Consider the following 26,907-nt stretch of genomic DNA (forward strand, 5'->3'; position numbering starts at 1 on the left):
AGTATAATTTAAACGTTATGAATAATATTTTTATAAGTTTTGTACTTTTAACTACATACATAAATTGTTAATATATCAATTTTTACAGGAAATCCAAATCTTTAAAATTTCTATTTTATGACCGACGCTTGCGCTGTACTGTTCTTTATGTGAAAGCACAGTTCTTTCACTCATAAACTTCTGCTTTGTACCTTTGTGTACTTAAAAAGCAGTGTGTTAAATTGTTTATATTTTGTGTGAAATAGATTACAAGCAATAAAACATTAGAGTGAATTTCCTAACAACAATTACTAGTACTAATTTACAAAAAGAAATATTAAAATAGTTTTCTATTCGTATTGCTGCTTCATGTTCCATCATGAGTGACTATTCAGCGGTTGCTCCGCCTCAGAATTTTAGCCAAAGCTCTGCATTTGCAGCAGCTTTGCAACGTGCGAAACAGGTAAGCAAATCAGTAAAAATTAATATAATATAAATTTCAGTTAAATAAAAATTTCGTAAGTAGACTATAATGTACTTTGTACCTTTATAAAACCATATGATTTAGATTATTAATAAACAAATCATTTTCAGTAGTATTAATAACTTTATTTTACATTTTTTTCTAATAGTAAATGTATACTTGAGTCATTATCTTGTTTATTTGCAAAGTACTCTAAACTGTAACTTTCACTTCAGTGTTTATGGTAACATTTTACTATGCTAGAAAATCTTGAATTATCATTACTCTAATTATATATAATATATTTGTGTGGAAATACACATTATTTATCCTCTAAATTAATGAAGAAATGATATAAGCTATAGAATTACATTTTAATTGTTAAAACATTATGTAATATGTGATAATGTCTGTTAATTTAATGAAAGTATACTTTGCTAATATTTTATAACATTTTAATAACATAAATATTATTATTTCTTAGATCGCTGCTAAGATTAATCCAGCAGGTGCTCAAAATAATCAAGACACTAAATTGAAACGTCCTCTCGAGGATGGATCAGGTAATTGTGTACATTCAAATAAAACTATTACTTATAGTTAATTTTTTTTATTCCTGTTAAATTAAAATGATAATAGCATAATATTTTTATAAAGTAACAAATATGTTTATGTGGTGTTTATATTATTTTTACAGAACCAGAAGCAAAGAAAATGGCGTCATTAGTAACAGATCCATTAATAGGACTTCGTGGCCCAGCAGGAAGTAATTCGTTAGGAGATTCAAATAGTCAAACTGGACGAACAGGGCAAACAGGATCTTCGTCTGGACCGATTGGAAATGTAGGAGGTATTTGTAATGAAGATATCAGAGTTCCAGATAAGATGGTTGGTTTAAGTAAGTAAATATGAATTTACAGATATTATTTTTGTTAAACAGGAATTACTATATACAAATGAATGTATCTGTTATGTTAAATATTTAAAAAAAAAAAATTATCTGTACTTTATCTTGTAATTTAGCATTACATTTCATATTTATACTTTTGTCCAAACAATTTTACAACCAAATTAGTTTTATGTTGCGAAACAATTCATCAGCATTACAAATAATAAAATGAATTGTAAATTAAAAATAAATTACTGCATTTTCTTAAATTGATTATTGTAATTAATAATAATATATTTACAGTAATTGGCAGAGGCGGAGAACAAATAACAAGATTACAAAGTGAAACAGGATGTAAGATACAGATGGCACCAGAAAGTGGGCTACCTGAACGTGTTTGCACATTAACTGGCTCACGAGAAGCTGTCAAGTAACTTATTTTTCCCTTCTTATTTTGTTAATTTTAACTATTTTGTATGCAATGCAATTCTCCACTTTACAAACTTTTGCCTAGAAGAAAGGATTACTTCATGGTGTTATATCAACTGGCACTTACTGATTACACTCATAATGCAATATATATATATATATATTCTACATCTGTACATATACTTATGTATATATATATATATATACGTAGAGTGATATGTGCATACATATAAATATATATTTACATATACGTGTGTACATATCTATTTATAAACACATATACAGGAAAACAAGCTGCTATCCTCCTTGTATTTGGTATATAGGAAATTGATTAGATTCTAATTTACTTAAATAACAAATTGACCACCTAGTTCCATTATAAAATCTCCTAGAAACACCTGAAAGTATCAACTATTTCATTCTGACAAAATGGTTTTGAAAATCACATTGTGGTGTTGTAGTATAAGATTATGATGCTTTTATATACATTGATTGTATTCATTTGAAAATGTGCTTGGAGCACAAATAGTACTGGTGAAATATAGTTTGTGTGTGTTTAGTATACTCCATATGCTATCAATTCATGTTAACATGCATTTCTTAAGTGTAGGTTACATGCTTTTGCAAATTGAAATTGTCAAATGTTTTACAGAATCTTTATTTAGCTCCTGGATGCGAATAGCGGGCTCATACTTTATACATGCTTCAGAATATTTTTTCATTAAGAATTTATCAATAAGTTGTGGCTTTTACTTCAATAATTTTGTACTTACTAATAGTTTTTTGCTTTCAATAGGATATGGAGAGAAAGAAGGAAGGAAGGAGGATAGGATATGCATGGGGACGTGTTATTCGCAACAAGAAGAACATTGAATTTTTTATTTATTTGAATCTGCTTATAATTAAGTGTACAACATTTTAACATGAAATTTAATTTTATTATACACTTATGAAATAACTTCGTTGAACAAAAGAAATAATGTAACATTCATGATTTTTTATATTTTGGCACACAGTAGACATCACATTATGTGTTGCAAACAAATTACATTACCGTACATCAATAGATTATATTTATGTTACAGTCTATTCAAAATCACATTGCACGTTTAAATTATATATGTTTCAGTCGAGCTAAAGAATTGGTATTATCAATTGTAAATCAAAGAAGTAGAACCGAAGGAATTGGTGATATGAACATGAGCGGTGGGAGTAGCGGTGGAATGATGGGGCACCCAGGATTTGTCGAAATAATGATTCCTGGACCTAAAGTTGGCTTAATTATTGGAAAAGGTGGAGAAACGATAAAACAACTTCAGGAGAAGTCTGGAGCCAAAATGGTCGTTATTCAAGAAGGACCTTCACAGGAACAAGAAAAACCTTTAAGGTAATAACTGATACTATTTTTACTTCGTTATTTACTCCAAATAAATTTACTATTGAAATCTAAAAGAGTAGAAAGTAGCAAAAGCTATAGATGCATTTTTTTTAAATAGGATAACTGGTGATCCACAAAAAGTTGAATATGCCAAACAATTAGTGTATGAATTAATAGCTGAAAAAGAAATGCAAATGTTTCATAGAGGTGCAAGGGGTAATGATAGGAGTGGAAGTTACTCGAGTGATAGTAGTTTTAATCATGGTTCTGGAACCACTGATGGAGTAGAGGTATAATATACCTTTTATAAATATGTCGACGATACGTGTTTAGGAAAATATTCAAGCATTTATGTGCTCTTATAAGTACATATTCATATCAGTAAATATCTTTACAAGGTACTCGTTCCAAGAGCAGCAGTGGGTGTTGTTATTGGTAAGGGAGGAGATATGATTAAAAAAATACAAGCGGAAACTGGCGCTAGAGTCCAGTTTCAACAGGGAAGAGAAGACGGTCCTGGTGATAGAAAATGCATATTATCTGGAAAACATCAAGCTGTAGAACAAGTTCGTCAGCGTATTCAAGAACTTATTGATAGTGTAATGGTAAATGATAAATTTGATGTTAGTTTATACTATCATATTTTATAAATACATAAGATTATTCTTTATCTTTGATTATTGTTTCTTTTACAGAGAAGAGACGATGGTAGAAGTCCTATGGGGACAAGAAGTGGTCCTCGAGGAAACGGTTTCGGTAACAATCGAAATCCAAATGAATATGGTGGATGGGATAGACGTCAAGGTGGACCGATGCAAGATAAAATAGAAACGACGTTTACAGTTCCGTCATCAAAATGTGGTATTATTATTGGAAAAGGTAAAATTCGATTAATTCATAATTATAAAAACAATGTTTTAACAAGTATGTTTTAATTATTTTAGGCGGCGAAACTATTAAACAAATAAATCAACAAACTGGAGCACATTGTGAATTAGACAGGAGAAATCAGAGCAATGAAAATGAGAAAATTTTCATAATTCGTGGCAATCCCGAGCAAGTAGAGCATGCGAAAAGAATATTTAGTGAAAAATTAGGCATGGTAAATATTTTCATAATATAACATTTAACAATGTTAATTTCTCGGTTATTTATTGATCTTAATAAATTAAAGGCTCCAGCTAACACATCATTTAGTGGTACACAAGGGGCAATTGGATATAATCCAACATGGAATGCTGGAACAGCATATCAAGCGTGGCCAAGTCAACCACAAACTACTGATACAAGTAAATATATTTTTTATATATGCAAACAAAAAAACACAGGTACTCTAACATTACATATCGTATTTTAAACCTTATTTTAGATAATGCAAATCAAGCACCTGTTCAAGTAAATCCACAAACAGGACAACCAGATTATAGTGCACAGTGGGCAGAGTATTACCGATCACTTGGTATGCATAGGGAAGCTGACATGATTGAACAACAAGCAAAACAAGGCAAACAAGATCACAGTCAGCAATCAGGTTAAATATTCAAACCATATGCGATAAGCATAAGATTTGATCATGCGTTTCTTTAAAAATTTATAATTATCAATTTACATTTGTAGGAAATACGCAAAATCAATCTAACACATCGACAGCTGGTGCAGCTGGACCAACTCAACAACAACAACAACAACAACAACAACAAACACAGCAACAGCAGCAACAAAGTGGAGCTACTCAAAATGGAGGTCAAGCTGATTATAGTGCACAATGGGCAGAATATTATAGGAGTATTGGTAAAATAAAAGAAGCCGAAGCTATAGAAGCTCAAATGAAAGCAGGGAAAGTATGTTCGTGATTTAAAAAAAAACAATCTTCAACAAAATAGAAGAAATATTAATTTGACATGCCCGTTTGTTTTTAGTTGGGAATGCAAAACAATCAAATGGCTCAACAGCAAATGCAACAGAGTATGCAAGGTCAATCAGGTCCAGGAGGTGGGACTCCGAACGCATTTCCACAAGCTTATGGTAGTTATCCAACGATAAACGCTGGTTCAACGCCGACGGGTTATTATGCGGCGGGGGCTGGATCTACCACACAACCACAAGCGGGTCAACAAAATCCATCGTTCCCAACGGGCTATCAGAACTATCCATATTCACAGGCGAATACAGAAAGTTAAACTTCCATCATGAAAAACTAGCTGTAAGTATTTATGTTCATGTTTCATACTTGGATACGTAATTAAAAACTTGTATGATGTAAAAGGTTTTGTTTCAATTCCATATAACTTTTAATATCATTTTATATACTAAAAGATTAAATATTAATTCTATCTCTTTTACATCATGCAGTTTTTTTAAAAATCACTTACATTAAGTCAATATAAAATTGAGTGAAACAGATACGATTTCTGCATATATTTTTGCATAAAAAAAGATAAATATAAACGTGTATGAATTTTGTTTTACATGTAAACATTATAGATTATAGAGTAAAATAAATCAAAATTACATAAAATATTTTTCTGTAATTTAATATTAATAAATTTTTGTTTTTATATATAAGATATATATTATCATGTCAAATCACTTATATTTATATTGACTTGATATTTGTTATTTATTTTGAAAATCAATGGTGTAAGAGTAGGGGAATGCCATATATGTGCTGATAACTGTTGATACTTTCAGGGAGTTAAATATTAATAAAAATAATAAATTTATTTTTTGATATACTTATATATATACATATATATATCTGGATATTCAAATGATATATTTTACACCTTTGAAAGTATATTTACATTTATATCTGGTTCATATGTTTTATCATAATTATTTGTTTATTTCAGATAGTTTTCAGATAGTTTCCCATCAGGATGCGGTTAAATGCCTGCTGTAACTTCATATACTGTTTACGATAAATTACGATAGTTGATCGCTTCGCAACACCCATTAACTTTCAAAAATACCACTAGGCTCGACTATGTTCTATTTATACTATAATATTTTGTGTTTTTTATATACATAGATAATATACATATTGTAGGATACTCATGGTTTTTAATTTTAAGTAACGTGAAATGCCAGAAATTTATCATTATAATATAATATCATATGATGTCTACTTGTGTTCTACTTATATTATTGTATGTATTTTTGTTCCATAACGCCTGATTGTAACATAAATTGAAACTGGCAGGTGAGAAGCAGCAGGTCAAAAACAGGGACGAGGAATCTACAACAGTATATCCATATTATGCTTCCCATTTATCATTAAAAATACTAAAAGTTATCCTTACAAATGTATTGATAAGAAAAACATCTAGATACTTATTTCGAAATATCATTATTTATATTTCACTGGGTTATTCATGAAACATTTGTCTTTAGTAAATTAGGAAACGTTATAGTATAAATGGCTGGTGAAAACAGCTAGAATTCGTTTTTATTGTCGATCAATTGTTTTATCTATTGTGTATGCAAGAGAATATGATACACGTATGATGGTCTACATATACATATATACTATTATAACAATACTAAATACAATTTTACCTTGGTTCCTTTGCTTTTTCTTGTCAAATACCACTACTATTTTAGATTTTTGGAGCTGCCAATTGTAGGAAACGTTTACCTGCTCTACGATTAATTTCATCAAGGGGACCTACAATTTTCAATCTTTCATTCAGCATTCTGTGTGTTTACATTCAAAGGAATTAGGACCTGCAAAACCGGAGAATAATGGATGGCATATCAAATCACTATATTCTCTATAACTTACATAGTTATATGTATGTATGTATATTGTTTTTTATTTTATTAAATAGTTATTTACACAGATGTATTAATCACTAACAGATTCTACTAGTCATATATCAAATTTCCATTTCAAATCATTTAAAAATTGATCGGAATTACAATTTTAAATATTCAATTATATTGAAATCATAAGATTAGAAAACAAAAAATCAAGGTATTATTTGTATGGTGTTAATATTTAAAAAGTATAATCTACAGATTTTTATGTATAATTTTAACATTTTTTTACATTGTCATATCATATTAGTAAGAAAAGATATACTTGCAGAAATGTTTAAAAATCTTATGTTACATTTTTGTTTTAATATTTTACGTAATAACTGAAACAAATCTAGGTTTCTTGTATAATTCAATTTTAAGTAGTGTGAGTAAAAGAAGACATTATTTTTGTTCTTACTGACTAATGCAATTTTATTGCTGAATATTATGATCAAGATGTAGGCAAAGTACAATAAAAATAGTTATTCATGATTTTTACATTGTTATTTGTAACTGAACAGTAATGAATTTACATTTTTATGACAGAAAAAGGTATTATATTTTGTTCAAAGGTAAATCATAGTTATACGTATCAGATATGTATGAATTTATAGAGAAATTATTTATTTTTTACTCATAAAATATTATAGTGTATATTAATATTATGTTCTGCTAAAAATTAACATTTTGTTAAACATGTTTAATTTTTAGGATACAAGGCTTGTTTATATTATATAATTATTTAGCTATAAATTTATTTAGTATATTTTATATGTTATACAAATACCTTTTTATTTATGTATTTCTGATAATCAATATATAAGTTTAATATTACTTCACATTTATTATAAAATTGAATATAAATAATAGAAAGAAAAATTATTCATATTATGATTTATCCTTTTTGTTTCAGTTATAGTTTTGACATTATTTTTGTTTATAATTTTTTATTATATATTTCTGCGTGTTGTCATTTAAGATTTAAATGAATACAATTAAAAAATGTATGATTAAAATGTCAATATGATACTTGAATGTTACAAAAAATTATTTTCATTTTATATTACAGCAATGTAAAGGAATTTATATTGATGTGTTTCAACTGTACTTATTTTTTGTGTGTCAATTGCAGTTTATAATTACAGTAAGTAAAGATAAATACTTGTTATCAAATATTTCAATCAATTATAAATTTACCCTGTGTACTAACAAAAACATAAGATTATATTTGTAAAAACTAAATCATATACAGGAATCTGTTAGAAATAAAATATATTTCTTATAATTGAAATAACAACTAAAATCTAATGAAAATGTTTCAGGAACAAGGATGATAAACTTTCTAATATTCTTAATGGAGAAAGTCAAGCAGTAGGTACAAATTAAATTTTTGTGAAGTACTGACTTCTATAATTTGTAGAAGAAAACAAATACGATTGTAGTGCAAGGTTGGTAAAACTATTACTTTCTGACTAAATCATGTACGAATTGAAAAAAATTAATTAGTAATTATTTTTTAATACGCATAAAGAAATGGTCAGATTATTTCCAGAGTTCCAGCTTTAATATGTTTTAGTTTAAACATTTTAAATGGCATACATTTTTTTAATACACATATTTAAAATAACTTGTACTACACACATGAATTATTTGAAAATTCATTTTATACATATATACATATTTGATTAACTAATTAAAAGCTACATGCACATGTGTATGAAACAGTTGGTTTTACAGAATCATTTTTAAAAATACATTTGCGGTTGTTGTAGAATAAATAATTTAATTTAACATTAGTAGATTCTACTTATATGTTTAATAAAATAGAACAATATACATGTATGTATATATGTATGTACAGTTAAACATGAAAAATTTGTAAAAAGAATATATAAATATAAGAACACGAAAATATATTTGTGCTTTTAAACTTTACCTTTCAGAATTCACTAAATTTAATACAATTTCAAGCTATCATGGAAATGTATACAATACATGTATGTTAGTTAAAGCTTTTAAATTTTTTCATAAACATTATTTGCCAGCAAATAATAGTATTTGTTAATTGACTGAATAAGTAAATATTTCTTTCTAAAATTCTACTACATCAAATTAGATGATTAAAATAAATTCAGATTTCTGGAGGTGGACCATACATTGGATTTAACTGTTGCGTACAACGTATAAACGTAGCCCGACGCGGTAATTCACGCAATTTTTGAGCTCCTGTATAGGTGCAAGCAGAACGTAAACCACCAAGTATGTCTAATATAGTGTTTTCCACCAATCCTTTATAAGGTACTTCCACCGTTTTACCTTCGGACGATCTAAAAAAATTATAAGCTTGGAATTAAAAATATAAAATCACACTGTATATGTGTGTACAGCATCAAGCAAAGTAGGCTTCCGCAGGGAAAATGGCGATCATACAGATTACAGATAATATTATATCGCATTATTTCTCTCATATAACTATCATATCTCTTTGTTGTACAAATATACATATATATAATAGAGAGAGAGAGAGAGAGAGAGAGGTATGTGGCTCCCCACTACTTATGTCTAAACGTTTACGCGGGAAAATTTGAATTAATATTTACTTTGTTATTTGTAAGTACTTTTCAGTTATATACTAAATTTTATACTTAATAATACAATTAAAAATTGTTACTTTTTTTCTAAATCACATTTAATATTAAAATCATCAAAATTAAGGTTTTTAGAATTTCTGCTTTCTCTGTAACGCCATTTTCCTTAGAAAAGCCTACTGTGCTGTACATACAGGGTCTACCATTTATCTCGCAACCCATGCGCGCGCAAATTGATGAAAATGGCAACAGCGCAAAAATTCTAGAGATGTAAAAATCCGTACAGTTAAGTTGGTAATTGATTCGGGATACGAGTACACCGAGTTTCATCGAAACACATATTCACGCCGGAGAGCCGATTGGCGAAGGGCACACAAAGGAGGGATTGCAGCCAATTGACTGCCGTCGTGAATATGTGTTAGAGTCACATGCCGCGACAAGATCGATGAAATCCAATGTACTTGTATCCTGAATCGAATCTCGGACCACAGTTCAGTTGATTACCAACTTAACTGTACGGTTTTTACATCTCTCGAATTTTAGCGCTGTTGCCATTTTCATCAATTTGCGCGCGCATGGGTTGCGAGATAAATGGTAGACCCTGTATACTGTATGTACATGTGTCACAGAAAAAGTGGTAGCGCTTGTTCATGACTACATTTCGAACGTAATCAGTAACCAACGTCTTCACAGTTAAGTGCGCGCTTCACGCGCATTCTAATTGGACAGTGTTTTTCGTTAATAGTTCAAAAATGAAGCTTTAAACAACCAAGGAATTATCGTTTTTTCTGAGATACTCTGTGTAAATACCAACCTATACTCAGCAACACCTCCCGCATGTTTCTTCATTGCTGTACTTGAAGCCATACCATAGAAAAGTTTAACTTTTCTCCCATTCTTCTCTATAATTTCTCCTCCACATTCATCATGTCCAGCAAACATACCACCTGCCATTACAAAATCTGCCCCTGCACCAAAAGCCTTTGCTAAATCACCTGGACAAGTGCAACCTCCATCCTAAAGCAAAATGATAAAATATACATTATTTGTCTTTTTGTAAAAAGTTATTATAGAAATATGTAATGCAGTCTTTTGATTCCTTACGGAAATGATGTGTCCTTTCAAGCCATGAGCAGCATCCGCACATTCAATCACAGCACTTACTTGTGGGTACCCTACACCAGTTTTCATTCTCGTAGTGCATACAGATCCAGGACCAATTCCTACTTTAATTACATCTGCTCCAGATAGTATTAGCTCTTCTACCATTTCACCTGTTACCACATTTCCTGCCTGCAATGGCGGTAATTAATCTTTACTCTTAAATAGAAGGCATATTAGTACTAAAAATTGAACAGTATTGTGCTTTGTCTTCGGTTAATAAAATTTTTAAATAAACAACTACTTACAATTATTGTGTGCCTAGGATATTCTGATCTCACTTTTCTAACATATTCAACAAAATGTTGCGAATATCCATTGGCAACATCTAAACAAATAAAAGATAATTCAGGAACAGCTGCTAGAATGTTTGATAAACGTTCGAAATCTTCTTTCCCTGTGCCAGAACTTGCGGCTACATTTTTAAGACAGTCAGAATTTTTGGCAGCAAACTCTTTCCACTCTTCTGCCGTGTAATATTTGTGAACAGTAGTGAACAAGCCATGCTAAAATATAGAAATATGAATTTTATCAACATTCTATAACTTTAAAATATAAATTTAAAAAAATATAAGACTGTACTTAATTTCAATATAAATATTATATACCTTTGATAAAACTTTTGCCATTTCAAATGTTCCTACTGTATCCATATTTGAAGCCATTACAGGTATTCCTCTATAAGTTTGTTTTGAATTACGAAATGTAATTTCTCTATATAAATCAACCTAAAATTATAAATCATCATTTATTAAAAAATTTTAGTAAATCTACTTAATTAACTTTTAGACAAAAATGTATATAGAATTATATGTGCTTGATCAGTTATTACAAGATAAAGTGTGTAATAAACATGATATTAATTTAATTGTTACAAGTCTATGTTAATAATACAATTTTTAAAATAAAAAGGAACAGTTGCCAAAATGAATTATTATAATTTTAGTAATTTCTATTAAAACAATATTGTTAATATGGGCTGTGAATTTATGAGCTTTAATTATTACTTACTTCAGATCTACTTTTTAATGTACTTCTTTTAGGACGTAATAAAACATCTTTAAAATCCAATTTAATATCATTTATAATGTTAGGCATCTTGACAATAGATTATTTTTGCACTTCACTTCCAACAATTATTGACGATTTCGAATGATTCCTGTGAAGCAATAAAGATCGTGTGAATGTATTGTATCGCGGTGATCTCCTTAAGTATATACGCGTATACTCTTGATCTATTTGTATTAGTAATGCGATGGAAAGATTCTATTGGTTTAAATACGTTAAATAACAGAAATTGCCAATAAGGTGTACTTCAATATTTATTAAATAATGTAAAACAACCAATAGTAAAACCGGCGTAAATAATACTGAACTACAGTTTAAACAATAATAGGCATTGTTTGTTTTAAATGAGTTCAATTAAACTATTCTGTAATCTTTAAAATTTAAACATTATACAACTTCACGTTATCTATTTTTTTAATTCTCTATATTTTATATAAGAAGCAACTTAATAACAAAAGAAAAATTCTGTTACCTGCTGCGATAGTAGTGTTTAAATTAACTAAAATTATTACATACTTTCTTTGTCGTATCTTATTGCTGCATCGACATTTAACTGTTGCTAAGCGAGTAAGCAGAAATTGCTTAATGCTTAGGATACTGCTATTTATATCTTTATCTTACATTTGAAAAAATTAAACAGCAAATGTAAATATTCAACCGGTACATACATACATAAAGAAATATGGAAATTAATCTTTCTAGAAAAAAATGAATAGAATGTCGTTTGCGCAAAACATAACGTTACACCCCTACGCGAATATTAAAACAGATTTTTCATAATTGATTCCTGATTCTATTTTAAAATTTTTAATTATAAAAACTGATTGGGATAAGTAATTTTAATGTTAATAAAATAGTTACATTAAAGGAAGGTGTATGAGATTTATGTACTTAAAAGAAATTTATTTGTTGTAAAATAAAGAAGTCGATATTTAACAATAAACTTAATTTCCACAATTTTTAATAATATAATGTTTACAAAAATATTCTATTTTTATTATATGATAATGATACAGTTGCGTACAATATCATGTATGTACAGGGAAATGAAAGCAAGGAATATCATATGGTCAAGAATTATATATTATTAAACTTTGTCATACTGTATTTACAATTGCATGAAATAAATCACATTTAGTATTACTAATGTAAACATTATGATTTAGAGAATTTATGAATTAATACTACTGACACTAACCAAAACTATAACATAAACATGAAATGAAATATTATATCACAATTAATGTTATTGTGGTTTCAATGAAAGATAAACATGATAAATGATAAAATTTTATTTATTAAAACTGATTTAATCATGTTAAGTATAAAATTTGTCGACTAGGTTGTATCATATATTATAAAATACTAATAAAAGTTATGAGATGCACTTTTATATACTGAGAAAATAATTACTTGGAAGGCATTGAAACTCGGTAGTTAACAAAATTTCAAATTGCTGGCAGTTAAGAATAGGGCACTGTAAGGAGAGGAAAGGAGAATCTTTACATGTTTTGAAATTCACCAGTACCATTAGCGTTGAGCATGAGTATGTTAGGATTCTCTTTTTCAAAGGCAGTTGCATCTCTGCCGCCAGGTCGCTCTTCTTGACCCCATTCACCTAGAGCCCCACGCATCACATCTGGTTGTTCTCGCAGCTTCTCCTCCTCCTTCTATGACATTACTAAGAATTTATGGTGAAACGTATCAATATAAATATGGAATAAAAATTTTAAGTACATACTGGCTATCATATAAAGTTTAATCAACGATACTGTACATTAAATATATTCTTTATTATAAATTATAAACAAGACACCTTGTTACCAATTATTAACATTACACATATGGAAATTAAATAGAGCTTATATAAGTAACAGTACAAAATTAAACACTTGTATTCCATATTAAATCGTAACATTATGGTTCTTTTTCACAAACCTGTTTATCCTCTTGAGCAAATTTGTCAAACATATTGGCATATAATTTTTTCTCTTTTGCTAATTGTTTTTTAATCAGATTATTACAAACGCCAATTTGTTTTACAGCTGCTGTATTTTTTGGTTCAATCTTAAAAACTTCTTGGAAATCTTTAATTGCAATTTCAGGTGATGCCAGTGCAAGATAAGCTTGTCCTCTTCTAAACAGTGCTTTCTCGTTTTGTGGACTTAATTTCAAAGCTTCACTGCAGGCATCCTTCGCTTCAACGTTCTGATCTGTTTTTAAGTAACATAGTGCCAGATTCAAGTGAGCGGATAAAAGAAGGTTATTTCTTTCTGTTTTCAGATCCCCTTCAAAGCCTTCTGCGTATTCCAAGAACGAAATGACCTTTTTATACATTTTAATAGCTAAATTGTACTTATTTGCTTTGAAATATGCAGTTCCTTTTTCTTTGAAAATTTTAGCTTGCCCTATTTTTTCATGAGTCTTCAAGGACCAGATTTCTACAGCCTGCAATGTGTATGTTAATCGTTATAATCTATTTCATACTTATATTATAATATTTTAATAAAATAATTACCTTTTCAAAACTTTTCAATTCTACAATGTATTCCACAGTTGCATTTGGTGGAATGTCAAATGCTGGATTTCCGACATTTTTAAATGCATATTTACTCTTAATTTTAAGTCTTGATTTCTCTCCACTTTTAAAACTTTCTAAGGCTTTTTCTACTCCTTCTATAACACCATAATCTTCTCCTTCTCCAAGAGAAAATTGGACATCTCTTTCTTCAAATACTCTATCATTATACATTCCGGTTAAATGTACTGGAAAAGAACAAATTCATTATTAATTTGCTATTTTCAAATCTGTTAAAAATAATATTCAAATAAATAGTTATATTTACCATTTACTAAAGCTCCTTCCTGTGGCGTAACATAGTCTTTTCCTTGTATCATCTGATATCTTTCGATGTTGCCATCTTTATCAGGACTCAAGTCTTCTCCTTTCCAATCAATCATTTCAATCTAAAAAATATTTATAATATTAAACAACATAAGTAAACATGAATTAAACATTTTAAATACTGAATATTTTTAATTAATTAAACAATTTATTATTGTAACATTGAAAGACAACTTACTTCAAATTTAAGCGTTGCATTTGGAGGGATTTTAGGTGGACTGCCATTTTTTCCATATGCATATTCAGGAGCACAGGTCAATATCGCAACTTCACCTTTTTTCATAGTAGCTACTCCAATGTCCCAAGCTTTAATAACACTTCCTTTCTTTAATTCAAATTGAAATGGTTCATTGCGGTCCTTGCTTGAATCAAACTTTGTTCCATCCAAAAGAGTGCCAGTATAGTGGACTATTACATTACTTCCAGGTGCTGGAGTTTCATCTCCAACACCTTCTTTAATTATTTCTTTCAGAACACCACCATCCTTATTAGGTGAAATGTCTACTGCAGCCATTCTAGCATAAAACAAATATATTTTATAAATAGTACTTACTTTTTATTTTAATATTTTAATCTATCACAAATAACATGTTTCAAGATAACTATACAATAAATGATAATTTAAAACAAATTTATTTAGACATAACAACAAAATAAAGTGATCACAAAAAATAAGTATTTATGTTTTTTAATATTAACGTGATTAGTGATCGTAATGATGAGAAGTAAAAATGTAGGACACATTTTTATTCCAAAATTTAAATGAAAATATTCAAACCTTAATGACAAAATTATGGAACACTTACATTTTTTATTTCCTCGTGTAATACTTTAGCAATAAGATGCACTTTATTAGTATTTTTCAAATACTTTGTCTAAGGATAGACGATTCCAGAAACCATCCACTCTTTTACCTCGTTTGAAGTAATCAATTTTATAGAAGTTACTAGAAACTCTATACTTCCATATCGAGATATCGATTATCAACTTCTGGTTATTATATCTCGATTTTAATATCGATATTATTCTTCTCAATTTATCGATAACATATTCAAAAAAATAATTTAAACCCGTAAGGGAAAGCATGTAATACATAATTTTACTTATAATTTTATATACAGCTTTTTATAATAAATATCCTGTACAAAGTAATTTACATCGTATTTGTAACACAAATTATAAGTAATGAATAATAATCAATATATATTAGAATATTTAAATAGTAAAGTTTATTCATATTCTATGTCAACCAAATATTTTGTAATATTTATTTAGTATAAAAGTTCTATAAAATAATGAAATTGGATTGTTAGTAACGAATTTTGAAATAACAGTTATAAAATATATTTTATTAAAATACATCGATCGATAAAGAAAGTTTAAGAATATTTCCTTTTCCCACCTATGTTTCCCGCTTAAACAGAATAAATTGCGAACTTTTGCGTGAAAGTATTATTTGAATTCAATATGAAATATTATAAATTGTAGATACATATTAATAAATAATTGTATCTATAAGTTTAATAAATAAATTTTTGTTAATACTCGAGAACAAATTTACGTTAAAAGAATATTGAAACATAAAAATAATTCGAATGAGAGAAACAAATTATATAATACACATTTAAGTTTTAAAAATTGTTTTTTATTTATTTTATGCTTTTTTATTTCCTTCCGGTGTACTTAAAATTGTATACCTTTATTTTGATTATTTCTACGAGATAAGGTGCAGTTTAATTGGTGTACAATAGTGAAGCACAAATAAAAAATATGTTACTTCATGTAGAAAATTGCAGGAAATGTCACTACACTAACATAAGTACTTTTTTGATGAAAGATAAACATTATAATGGTACTATGCAATAAGTATAAATACAGGTACGATCAAGCTATGACAGTCTTTTTAAATTCAACTATTTTAAGATGAAGTTGTTTAACATTCATTTGTTTCTTTTTATATTGCTCTGCACGGTATATTATTAATATTATATGAACTTTTACTTTCATTTTTCTTATAAAAAATATTTGTTATAATTATTTTGTTCGAGTTTTATTGATTAATATTGAAAGTAGAAACTATTGATAAACGGTATAGATACACATATGTACATTTACTAGTTGTAAGATAATAAATTTTCAAAATTATCAATAGCGTTGAGGGCGTTCCTTTATCTACTGATATGATTGTATTGATACATTCATGAAATATTTTATTGTTTCAATAATTCAAATTTTATTACTATAGTAACCATTGCACGTTTTTTTTTCTTTTTTATTAAACACAAATATAATTATTCATATGGTTCTTTATGTAATATTTTTATTCTCTACTAATAGACATGTGCAATATCTACAAATCTTCAACCTTCTGCGGTTGCACATCATGGTGATAAAGTAGGCTGCAGAGGGGGTCGTAGACAATGGCCAAATAATGGAAATCAGGGTGGAACTACTAACAATAGTACAGCTGCAGGTAATTCAGATGTATTAATACACCTGAAATTTGAAGCTGATTTATGTTATAAAATTATTAAATTTAAAAATACTTATGTTATAATGAATATTTAGTATTTAAGATATATATATTTTTTTTAGGATTTAGATGAAGTACTATTTTAATCATTTTATTTATTTACAGGTGGAGAGGCTACTGATCAGGCATAATATTTTGATACAAAAAATAATAACTAGTAGAAAATGAGAAACAAATGAGTTTAGTTGAACAGAAATATGTTATTGAAAATATTATATTAGAGAAATGATATTTTTAGGCAAAAATAAAGCATCATTATAAATATGAATAAACTTTATAAATTTCAGTACCTTATCAGACAATTATATATAAATTTATTACATTTGTACATACATCTATATGTATAATAATATAACATTAACATTGTGTATAAAGATTCATATCATGAAATGTATTTATATCAAGAAATATTGAAGATATATAGATATATAATATCTTCTATATTCGTTGCTTACGCTTTAATAACTATAATATACACATATATATATTTAAATTACGTTGAATAACAGTGGCAGTGGGTTTAATAAGTTTTACTTATAAGTTCTATATACTTTTCTTCTACATATAACTCACCATACAATTGCATTACAATTTCTGAATATATAAAACAATTATCAAATGTTTAAATGGAACTTTTTCATTGGTAGTATGTGTATGCATTTATATTTTTAAAATTATACAATGTATCTTATACTTATGTTCACATTATTATCAAAATTTATGGTATCATTACTTTACAACTATGTATTGCAGATTATTTAATTTATAATAATAAAAATAATAAAAAGTAGATTTTCATAAACAACAATTATAATCTGTATAAATGTTTGTACATTTTTTATTACAATTAATCATTTTGAGGGAAAGATATGTATAGGCCAAATAAGTTATGTTTGTATGTGTAATTACATTAATTTAAACTAAAACAAATATATATATATATATATTTTCTACATACTTTTACTTAAAAAATTTGATTTATCAAGTGTAATTACACTTTTTAATATTAAGATATCTATAAAATAAATTGATCTGTTGTAATACACTTTATTGTAAATGATATAAAATGCATAGCAAAAATATCATATTAAATCATTACAATCAAAGTAATTCTTAAATAAAAAAAGCATTACTTTTAAAATCATATATATGTATATATTTATTCCTACAGTGGGAAATGTTTGCTTATTATAATTCGAATAAACTATATTTTTAAAAATATAAAATACTAGTTTTTATATGAAGTGTTTCCAATTTAAATGTTATTCAGAGTAATTTTCAATTTTTCAGTAACTTTGTTAAAATTCAATAATGACATCGAATTGTCATAAAATACCAATATTATTTATTTTTTACATCTGAATTTTTATCACAGTATCTTTTATAATTCTGGGTCCACTTAACAAAAAGTTTATTTTAAACTTTAACAAAAATATATTGTTAAGATATCACTTCAGCAATTTTCATAGGAAAGTTGGAAATAAATTGACTTGATGCAAGCAAAGAAAACGATTTGCATGACATATTCAACTTTAAATTTAAATATTTCATGTCATACACAGTAGGTACAAAAGAAATGGGTACTTGAATGAGTATGTAAGTGCATTATTTCTTTTGTGTTTTTTGTTGTAATATTTTACATCATTATAAATTATATTTTACAAAACAATACGAAATAAACACTATGTGTAATATTTTCCAAACTTAACTAAGGAAAGTAATGTTTTTCATACGATTACACAGAAGTTTACAGCTTTCGAATATGTGAAATTCATAATTATTTTCATTACAAATGTAGGATATTTATTTATTTTTTCAATAAATGTGTAAGATCTTTGTTTTGTTTCTGAAGCGTTATATCAGTATTTTCTGCTTTATCCGTTATATTATCAATTAAGTCATTTTGTAAATCTATTTCTTCAGATAGTCCTATTGCTAACCCTTTCAATCTAGCTAACGAACCACTCATTTCATCTAAATTCTTTTCCAAAACCTTGCTAACATTATTGCTGGGTGAATTAGTACCTTCAAAATCGTCATCTATGCCACGTAATTTCAACGCTGGACTTGTATTAGCTATATTAGTCTGTACTTGTTCCAAAGAATTAGATAAAGCAGGTGATGCCATAGATTCAGAGCTAGAAGATTCCGACAATATAGTTGATGGTATAGGTGCATCCAATGATTTACCACTAAGATAGTTCTTAAGACTTCCAAAAACACTTTTTATTCCTTGAATATGTTTCTGACTAAATCTTAAGGTACTATTAATATCATCCAATCTTTTTTCTGTTCTTTCTAATTGTTCTCTCTGTCTAATGAGCTCCTGAAATAAAGTCATTAATATTTATAGTAAGTAAAATAACTCTGTCAATAAAACAGAAATGCGCAAATTTTATAAAAATACTGTTTGATTATCAACTAAAATTAAATGAAAACAATTCTCTTACATTCCAAGAAATGTATTAAATTGATAATTACGCGCAATATGACACAAGACAAAAGATTGCTTTAATTAGGAGTTATTACTGCAATTAAATTGTGATTTTTGGAATTACCTCAGCAGTGGCAGCTCCAATCTGTTCAGAATCTCTTAACAATGAAATAGACCTTTCTGAGGAATGTATCGTGCGTTCTTCTATTTCCTTTTTCCTTTGAAGTAATTGTTGACGCTTTTGTTCCAGATCATTATCGAAATTGTTATAATGATTGAAACCACGACCAGAAGACCTTGGAGGTGCACTGTTTAAAAACGTTTCGTCGTCGATGTCATCCTCGAGAGAAAAAAATGGATTTTTTGGATCGCTTAAGTAATTTTGACTGGCCATTTCTCAATATAGCTTGCACTTAACGATCTTTGTATCAAAACTATTTCAACGTCTGGTTAAATCATCCGACACTGTGACATTTATAGATACATACTATCTCGTATTTCGTATGGAATGTATGAATGCATGTATATACATAAGTCCTACAGGATATTCCGTCAATGGTTCTCAAGCTCAATACGTATAAGGTTGTTCTAAAAATTCAAATTGTGATTTTATTTCAGTTACATAAAGAAACTTATTTATTTTAAATTGTGTTAAATTACTAATTTAAATTGTCATTCGGGTCGATTATAACTTCTAAACAAATGAAACTGGTTTGAAAATATATTACTGAGATAATTGTAAATTGCGTGAAGCTTAATTTTAAAGTTGAGAGATGCTGTTCGATGCAACAGTTGGTAAAACAGTTTCCATTCAGTTGTAAATGATTGTAAGGTGCTGCCATCGAGTGACAAAATATTCAAGTAAAATTTCTATCCACCTTTCAACGCTTTTCAAACTTCTCAGTAAGCGCATATCGATTCAAGCGCGAAGAAAGTAACCGTTGGCTTTCCACGAGCGTCCTATCAGTTACGGCTTTTTTCGTTTAAAATAATTTGTTATTTATAACAATTAGTATGGAATCTGCTATCGGTCATCTCGAACAAAGTGTAAGTGTAATTTTAGAATTATTTTTAGAATATATACTGGAAATAGTCATTCATAATTTTAGCGAATTACGTATCTGGTTAATTTGTAAATGTCAAGTGCGAAACGATGTTCATTGATGAATAGTAATTTAATTATTTTGAATTTGTTCAATGTTACAGGTTCAGAAAGCGGACGGAAAGTTAGATATGATTGCATGGCAAATTGACGCTTTTGAAAAAGAATTTGAAAATCCCGAGAACGAGGTATGTTTTGATTAGTACACTATTAAAAAATAAAGTGTGAATAAAACTTTCATTTCATTTGTTTATTATTCATTATTAATTTTTATCGTCGGCTATTTAAAAGACAAATATATATTTATAAAAAAAATTATAATTTAATTTATTTGATGGATTTATGTTTTTTCTCAATCTTCAGGTTTCTAGCCTTTAAGTTATTTTTTTTCTTCAACTTTTAACAGATTTCTGTGCTTCGTCTGTTACGGTCTGTTCATCAAGTTACAAAAGATTATCAAAATCTTCGTCAAGAAATATTGGAGGTTCAACAATTGCAAAAGCAACTTTCAGATTCCCTTAAAGTGCAATTATCTCAGGTGCATGGACATTTTAATTTACTGCGCAATAAAATAGTAGGACAAAACAAAAATCCACAGTTAAAACAAAATTAGAGTACTTCATCGTTTTTTATTTGATGCACTTTTTATTTCTGGTTAATTTATTTTTATAATTTTTAGGATATTTTGCAATTAGCAATTATTTGCAGTTACATGACTTTAAGAGGTTTAGAGATTTAAAAGAGGAAGTAGGTATCAGTAACAAGAGAAAAATTTTAAGTTTTTTACTTTCTTACTAAATAAAAAATTAGCTTTTCTGATCTTAAATTTTTTAATTGATCTTTATTTTATAATGCAATAACAAGCATGATAAGTTATATATATATTCATAAAAGATATATAGTTTAATAGAAATAAAATAATTATAACTGTAAATATAGAATTTCTTGCAATTTAAAGATAGCTAATGCTATTGTATTTTTCAGTGTTTAGTCGCATCATATCATAAACATTTCTGAATTAGTGGGTTGCAAAGTATATTAAAACAATTTTGTAAATTATTTTCATCTCTGTTTTTGACAATAGTTAACAGGTAGTAATTACAAAACAATATATTTATAATTGTTAATCTAGTATTACTACTATTATGATTTATTTTTATTTGATTTATAAATAGCATATATAGGGATCAACAGGTATTATTGATAAATAATTTATTTGACTTCCTCTGTAAGTGCGATATTTGGGGCCAATCTATATGCTTGTACGTCCACCCAATAAGAGGACAAGTAAGATTTAAAGGGAGACAATTTAGTTTAATGTAGAAATGATTTATTTTAAATTCAAAACTTATTAAAAAGTTGTTTTAAAGTTATGAGAAAATCAAAATAACGTTAGTGTGCAAACATTAATTAACAAAATCAAAATTTAAATATAATTTTGGGATATTTATTTAAATATGTAAAATATATAATTACAGTACCAAATATGATATATAATTTTCTTTTGTCCTATTGTATGGGTTAATAAGAGTTGAATATATATATCTATAATAGTAATATACTGGGTGACATTATGATAATATCTGTTTAAAAAGAAATTTTATTAATTGAATTTTATGATAATGGTTTATACTTTTAATTCAATATATGTAATTCATTAGTAAACTTATATATGTTTCGTATGATCAAGTTATATCAATTAATAAAAGAAAATCATAGTTTTGGATAAAAATTTAAAATTTAAGTAAGATTCTAATAGTATTTCATTACATACAGATCATAGTTTTCATCTATTAAGTAATATACAGTTATGTTGGAATAATTATCCGGTATGTAGATGGAATGTATCAATGCATACGAAACCATTTTCACTTTAATGAATGATTTTTGCATTCAATTTGTACAACTGAGAATTATCCCTTATAATCAGTAATTGAACCTTCTGACTTTTAGCATTTTAAAGAATGATTATACAGAAGCGAACGTTGTTATAATTATATAGTTTTCTTTATACCACATAAAGTTTATTATATGTATGTATATGTGTAAAGTAGTAAAAATGGCAGGCATATTTTATGAAGTAAGGGTAAAGATAAAAGTGTGCCAAAGGGTGGCATAAATTAGAGTATGAAAAATAATATTGCCTTAAGACACAGGAGTGCATTTAACAAGCTATGTAAACTATGTTGGAGTTATACTCTACTATAATATATGTAAGTTAAAAGGTTCATTAATGATGTATATGACATCGTACTTTAAATTGGTCAATTACGTGCTTTTCAAGAAAATGTTTTTTTGACTTTAATCACATAAATTTATTTGATTTACCATTGTATTTGTAAATTGATATTTACAGTGGAATATGTGATTTACGTTCTATATATTAAATCTTTAATTGATTTTTAGCATTTATATTAAATTCAAGAAAGGAAGTCAGAATCAAACCTTATGCTAAATGTATATTCTCAGACTTACACCTTTATTTTTTCACCTGTTCTATTTTCCACAAAAACAGGTAAAGACAGAAAGGTAGACGTGGGTTTGTGTGGCATTTTCTTGAACGGAGTAACTGAGTTTCATAATTGTAAACTTGTTAGATGTTTTCTTCGAACTTGAACAAGTTCACTTACCTATTAAATGTAATCACTCTTTGCGAGAAACTCCTTTAAGTCAATACTAATAATTCAGGAAAGAAAATATTTGTGATACTCAGTGACTCACACGTTTATTAGAGCTAATTTATATCTCAGTTAATTAGCGGTGTGTGTAATTAATGAGACACAAGTTTTGAACAGTCGCATAAAACGCGTTGTTAACTGAAAATATAAATTAGCTCATAGATTGACCTCTAGCCTTTATCTAAGCAATTAGATCTGGTCTATATGAAACTGTATCAGCGCATACAATACATACATACTTACGTGTATGGTAGTGACGTCAGTCAGCGTCACGTGTATTTATTTTTTATTGCAGCAATACTCGATAACGAACAATCTTTTTTTTTTATAGGATTCAAGGGTGTATTATGTAAATTCTTACCCAGCATCACGAACTATTGTGAATCTTAAATTCATTTTATTCGTACAAGGTGTTTCTGAATTGGCATTTTTGTCGATATGAATATTTGGTTAATTCCGACGCCATTTAATATTAATATTTTTTAATGACACAAGATTTTTTTAGTTAGTTTCTTATCTTAATTGGCACCAACAATTATTATCGACAAATTTATAATTTATGCAAAGAAATACTTACGGGTATTTTTTAAAATTTTCAGATACACGTGACCCTGATTGTACGACAAATAGTGTTAATGCTCGTTAAAATTGTTTTTTAGAATAGTTGTAGATGATAAGCTAAGAGAAAAATGGTCTGGAACACATTTAAAACGTGCCAAAAATTTTGGTCAATTAGTATTAAATATACCGTGTGTTTTATTTCTATAGAATTGAACGCAGATCCTTGGATGTCTGCTTTTACTGTCTACATATCACGTTCCCGCGTTTTTCGAACGTCTATTTCATCTTTTTACATGTGATACTTCTACAAGTACTCACTGATCCTCTGTTCACTGAAAATCAATAGCAATTGCATATAAAAAAAAAGAATGAATAAAAACGAAGACTATAGTTGTTTAAAAATGTGGCGATCTTGTATCATTATTCTTGATATACATAGGATTTATTCAATTTGCAATATAATTTATTTCATTTCTTTATTATTCGAAACACTTCGTGTAATTAATTTATATAATATTTCAAATGTCTATAATGAAAACAATGAAATTAATTATCGCAGAAAATATACGAATGGCATTTGTATTTGGTAATTATAACCTAAAACAGATAAAAGTTGGAGAACTTGCTTCGTTTTTAATTGATATCCTTGTATACTTCTTTTTACAAATGTTATCGATAAAACTTTAATGCATGTTGCACGCTTAAACACAATATAAATGCAAAAAATGTATCAACCATTACTTTATACAAATTTTTCATTGTTCATTCGTAATAAGCGTTCAAATGGTTCGCAAAATTGTATCATTTTGATTCCAGTTTGAATTTTTAACGATCAATTACAATATGATTAATTACCATTAATATAATTACGTTAATTGAAATTCGTAAAACAGAATATCTATTAATGAAACATAGTATAGATACATATTTTAGTTGTTCCATTGTAATCCATTTAGATATTTTTGGCTTAATATGTTTTCCAAACATTCAGTGAAATATTTATGGAAGCATTCGTAGATTTGTTCAAATTGGAATTCATCCAGGACAATGTTCGTATCGAGCGTTGAAATTTACCAAATTGTTTACCATTGTATTATACACGATTGCTCAAATATTTCGATGTACATTATACAGAAATTATATGACACGATAAAAGAAATTGTATCTTTTTAGATATTTATCACACTATTATGTAATAAATTGTTAACTCTGTAGCAAATCATTAACGAGCATTTCTTCTTTGTCCCAATTAATTATCCCTGAGTATAATTAAACAATTTAACCCTTGCATGATTTCAGGGTCATTTTTAAATCCTGGCTATAGAAAATAAAATATGCAAAATATAGGAAGTTTATTAGTAAAGTTTATTAAATTTTTTACACAGTTCTTTATTTTATATTTTCGTTTATTTTAAATGTTCTATGCAAGTAATTTAGAAAAATTAATATAATTTTTAGTGATTAGGTATCATAAATTCAGTATATAATTACGACATATGAATAATAAAATAAATATCGATTTAAATTTTCCCTCGTAAACGTTTATGCGTAAGTGGTGGGTGCATGAGGCCTTCTATGGAGAGAGGTGGGAGTCAGTCGAATGGGAAGCCTACGGGGGAGGGGGTAGGTATTGTTATTTTCTCTAGGGAAACTTATCATGCTCAGGACTGTACATGGTTACTCATTATCAATGGATTTAGTTTATGGTGTTATCTGGCGACTTTTACGAAATTTTTTGAAAATACTGCGACTAGACGGTATTAGGAAGTAGGCCACAGCGAGAGCACTTACCTTATTATACATATATATCATTGTGTTGTTCTAGACTGTTATATTTAAATAATAAAATTATATATGTATATTACTATGATTCTTTATGTTTCACTGTGGTATGTTAATTATTATGAAGTAGATTCTCAGAATGAACGCGTGTCCATGAGCTGTCCACTCTTGAATATCGAGACTATGAATCATACACAAATATCTTCATCATCAAACCGTTTCTATGATGAACGCTAATCTGATCAATAAAATAGATAGTGTTTAAATTTTTACTTTCAATTTTGGTGGATTAGATAAATTACAAGTCAGCTCTTACAAGTGAGGCGCGGTCTGACATATCCCAATGATTTTATTAATCCATTTAACTATTACATAAAAATAAAATTACTCTATAAATGCAAATACGTAAACAGAAATAAACTTTATCAGCTAAAAATATTCTACAGAATATAATTAAACAGATATTTGATTGTTCTTTTTGTTTAAAAATGTTGTTCTTTAAATACCTCCTCGCTAGTTAAGGAGTAATTTATGGATACTAGGATAAGTTTTAATCCTTCGCGCACCATGCGGGATTAAATTAACTCCACTGATTTTAAAACTGTTATTTGTTGATTTGGATCTGACCTTATTATAAAATTGATAAAACACGATTTAAAAGTGCATTTGTAAATGAATAATTTTGGGAGGAAAATTAACCCCACATGGTCTGGATTATAACTTTTAATCATCTGTTTCGTGAATGGTTAATGATTCCATTTAAGAATGAATATAAAACAAGGATATTATTCTAAACAGTTTGTAACTATGCAATTTATAATATTTTAAATAAAGGGTTCTAAAAAAATTAAGTGTTTTGTTTTTGTTTAGAAAAAAATTTATTATCCTTTGTCCTTAACCCCTTTCGATTAACGTTTAAATTGATGAACGACGTAGTAAAAAAATTCTTATATAAAATTAATAAATGATTTAGCTGTTTAAAAAACAATCTATTAATATTGATATTATTAAACAGGTTGAATTTATGGCATTTGAATTCGAATGCGTCTTATGAAATGACTGAAAGGGGTTAAACTGTAGCAGAAGAGCGAAAGATCAAGCATTATCTTCGCCTCCATTTTCATGGCAAGGAAAACCAAGGTTATTTATTCGAAAA

General features: G+C 27.7%; 5 protein-coding genes across 13 annotated transcripts; 2 read left to right on the forward strand and 3 right to left on the reverse strand.

The window, feature by feature from the left end:
• The first annotated feature begins 139 nt into the window (after positions 1-139).
• LOC114878188 (far upstream element-binding protein 3) lies at positions 140-8,751 on the forward strand. Of its 5 annotated transcripts, none has more exons than XM_029191694.2 (14): positions 140-442; positions 927-1,005; positions 1,140-1,340; positions 1,635-1,761; positions 2,890-3,147; positions 3,257-3,428; positions 3,537-3,761; positions 3,834-4,017; positions 4,083-4,240; positions 4,313-4,427; positions 4,508-4,669; positions 4,756-4,979; positions 5,058-5,341; positions 8,262-8,751. In XM_029191694.2, the coding sequence occupies exons 1-13, from the start codon at positions 359-361 to the stop codon at positions 5,316-5,318; spliced, it is 2,250 nt and encodes a 749-aa protein (XP_029047527.1). In that variant the 5' UTR covers positions 140-358; the 3' UTR covers positions 5,319-5,341; positions 8,262-8,751. The 5 variants fall into 5 exon arrangements, with proteins under 5 accessions (XP_029047527.1, XP_029047525.1, XP_029047526.1 ...); XM_029191692.2 differs by lacking the exon at positions 8,262-8,751 and adding an exon at positions 5,991-6,700; XM_029191693.2 differs by lacking the exon at positions 8,262-8,751 and adding an exon at positions 6,341-6,700.
• Positions 8,752-8,770: 19 nt separating this feature from the next.
• Positions 8,771-12,369, reverse strand: LOC114878187 (GMP reductase 1-like). 2 transcript variants are annotated; one of them, XM_029191691.2, is made up of 7 exons: positions 12,273-12,369; positions 11,700-11,847; positions 11,297-11,416; positions 10,937-11,194; positions 10,632-10,820; positions 10,342-10,544; positions 8,771-9,266 (listed from the first exon to the last, which is right to left on the reverse strand). In XM_029191691.2, exons 2-7 carry the CDS (start codon positions 11,784-11,786, stop codon positions 9,071-9,073), a joined length of 1,053 nt encoding a protein of 350 aa, XP_029047524.1. In that variant the 5' UTR covers positions 11,787-11,847; positions 12,273-12,369; the 3' UTR covers positions 8,771-9,070. The 2 variants fall into 2 exon arrangements, with proteins under 2 accessions (XP_029047524.1, XP_029047523.1); XM_029191690.2 differs by having other exon boundaries at positions 12,229-12,338.
• A 666-nt stretch (positions 12,370-13,035) lies between these two features.
• LOC114878177 (peptidyl-prolyl cis-trans isomerase FKBP4) lies at positions 13,036-15,610 on the reverse strand. 2 transcript variants are annotated; one of them, XM_029191673.2, is made up of 6 exons: positions 15,468-15,610; positions 14,840-15,176; positions 14,603-14,723; positions 14,275-14,522; positions 13,695-14,204; positions 13,036-13,426 (listed from the first exon to the last, which is right to left on the reverse strand). In XM_029191673.2, the coding sequence occupies exons 2-6, from the start codon at positions 15,173-15,175 to the stop codon at positions 13,259-13,261; spliced, it is 1,383 nt and encodes a 460-aa protein (XP_029047506.1). In that variant the 5' UTR covers position 15,176; positions 15,468-15,610; the 3' UTR covers positions 13,036-13,258. The 2 variants fall into 2 exon arrangements, with proteins under 2 accessions (XP_029047506.1, XP_029047507.1); XM_029191674.2 differs by having other exon boundaries at positions 13,306-13,437.
• A 1,878-nt stretch (positions 15,611-17,488) lies between these two features.
• On the reverse strand, positions 17,489-20,129 carry LOC114878189 (synaptosomal-associated protein 29). Its single transcript, XM_029191697.2, has 2 exons — positions 19,753-20,129; positions 17,489-19,520 (listed from the first exon to the last, which is right to left on the reverse strand). Exons 1-2 carry the CDS (start codon positions 20,020-20,022, stop codon positions 19,002-19,004), a joined length of 789 nt encoding a protein of 262 aa, XP_029047530.1. The 5' UTR covers positions 20,023-20,129; the 3' UTR covers positions 17,489-19,001.
• A 182-nt stretch (positions 20,130-20,311) lies between these two features.
• On the forward strand, positions 20,312-25,195 carry LOC114878190. Of its 3 annotated transcripts, none has more exons than XM_029191701.2 (4): positions 20,312-20,675; positions 20,835-20,918; positions 21,137-21,268; positions 24,177-25,195. In XM_029191701.2, the coding sequence occupies exons 1-4, from the start codon at positions 20,643-20,645 to the stop codon at positions 24,180-24,182; spliced, it is 255 nt and encodes an 84-aa protein (XP_029047534.1). In that variant the 5' UTR covers positions 20,312-20,642; the 3' UTR covers positions 24,183-25,195. The 3 variants fall into 3 exon arrangements, with proteins under 3 accessions (XP_029047534.1, XP_029047533.1, XP_029047532.1); XM_029191700.2 differs by lacking the exon at positions 24,177-25,195 and adding an exon at positions 21,410-21,587; XM_029191699.2 differs by lacking the exon at positions 24,177-25,195 and having other exon boundaries at positions 20,509-20,675; positions 21,137-21,587.
• The last annotated feature ends 1,712 nt before the right edge of the window (positions 25,196-26,907 follow it).

Source organism: Osmia bicornis, chromosome 6, assembly GCF_907164935.1.
Source record: "Osmia bicornis bicornis chromosome 6, iOsmBic2.1, whole genome shotgun sequence".
Classification (NCBI taxonomy): Eukaryota; Metazoa; Arthropoda; class Insecta; order Hymenoptera; family Megachilidae; genus Osmia; species Osmia bicornis.

What these genes read in the sequence shown, in the direction of transcription:
- LOC114878177 (XM_029191673.2), bottom strand. Translation starts at nt 15,175, where the DNA reads ATGGCTGCAGTAGACATTTCACCTAATAAGGATGGTGGTGTTCTGAAA. An exon ending in GGAAGGAGCTTTAGTAAATG is followed by an intron (nt 14,523 to 14,602) that starts GTAAATATAACT and finishes GTTCTTTTCCAG; the next exon opens with TACATTTAACCGGAATGTAT. An exon ending in TTGCTCAAGAGGATAAACAG is followed by an intron (nt 13,427 to 13,694) that starts GTTTGTGAAAAA and finishes GTAATGTCATAG; the next exon opens with AAGGAGGAGGAGAAGCTGCG.
- LOC114878187 (XM_029191691.2), bottom strand. Translation starts at nt 11,786, where the DNA reads ATGCCTAACATTATAAATGATATTAAATTGGATTTTAAAGATGTTTTA. An exon ending in TGGCAAAAGTTTTATCAAAG is followed by an intron (nt 11,195 to 11,296) that starts GTATATAATATT and finishes TCTATATTTTAG; the next exon opens with CATGGCTTGTTCACTACTGT. An exon ending in ATCCTAGGCACACAATAATT is followed by an intron (nt 10,821 to 10,936) that starts GTAAGTAGTTGT and finishes CCGCCATTGCAG; the next exon opens with GCAGGAAATGTGGTAACAGG.
- LOC114878190 (XM_029191699.2), top strand. Translation starts at nt 20,643, where the DNA reads ATGGAATCTGCTATCGGTCATCTCGAACAAAGT. An exon ending in TCGGTCATCTCGAACAAAGT is followed by an intron (nt 20,676 to 20,834) that starts GTAAGTGTAATT and finishes TCAATGTTACAG; the next exon opens with GTTCAGAAAGCGGACGGAAA. An exon ending in TTGAAAATCCCGAGAACGAG is followed by an intron (nt 20,919 to 21,136) that starts GTATGTTTTGAT and finishes AACTTTTAACAG; the next exon opens with ATTTCTGTGCTTCGTCTGTT.
- LOC114878188 (XM_029191694.2), top strand. Translation starts at nt 359, where the DNA reads ATGAGTGACTATTCAGCGGTTGCTCCGCCTCAGAATTTTAGCCAAAGC. An exon ending in TCCTCTCGAGGATGGATCAG is followed by an intron (nt 1,006 to 1,139) that starts GTAATTGTGTAC and finishes TTATTTTTACAG; the next exon opens with AACCAGAAGCAAAGAAAATG. An exon ending in AGATAAGATGGTTGGTTTAA is followed by an intron (nt 1,341 to 1,634) that starts GTAAGTAAATAT and finishes ATATATTTACAG; the next exon opens with TAATTGGCAGAGGCGGAGAA.
- LOC114878189 (XM_029191697.2), bottom strand. Translation starts at nt 20,022, where the DNA reads ATGGCCAGTCAAAATTACTTAAGCGATCCAAAAAATCCATTTTTTTCT. An exon ending in TTGGAGCTGCCACTGCTGAG is followed by an intron (nt 19,521 to 19,752) that starts GTAATTCCAAAA and finishes ACTTTATTTCAG; the next exon opens with GAGCTCATTAGACAGAGAGA.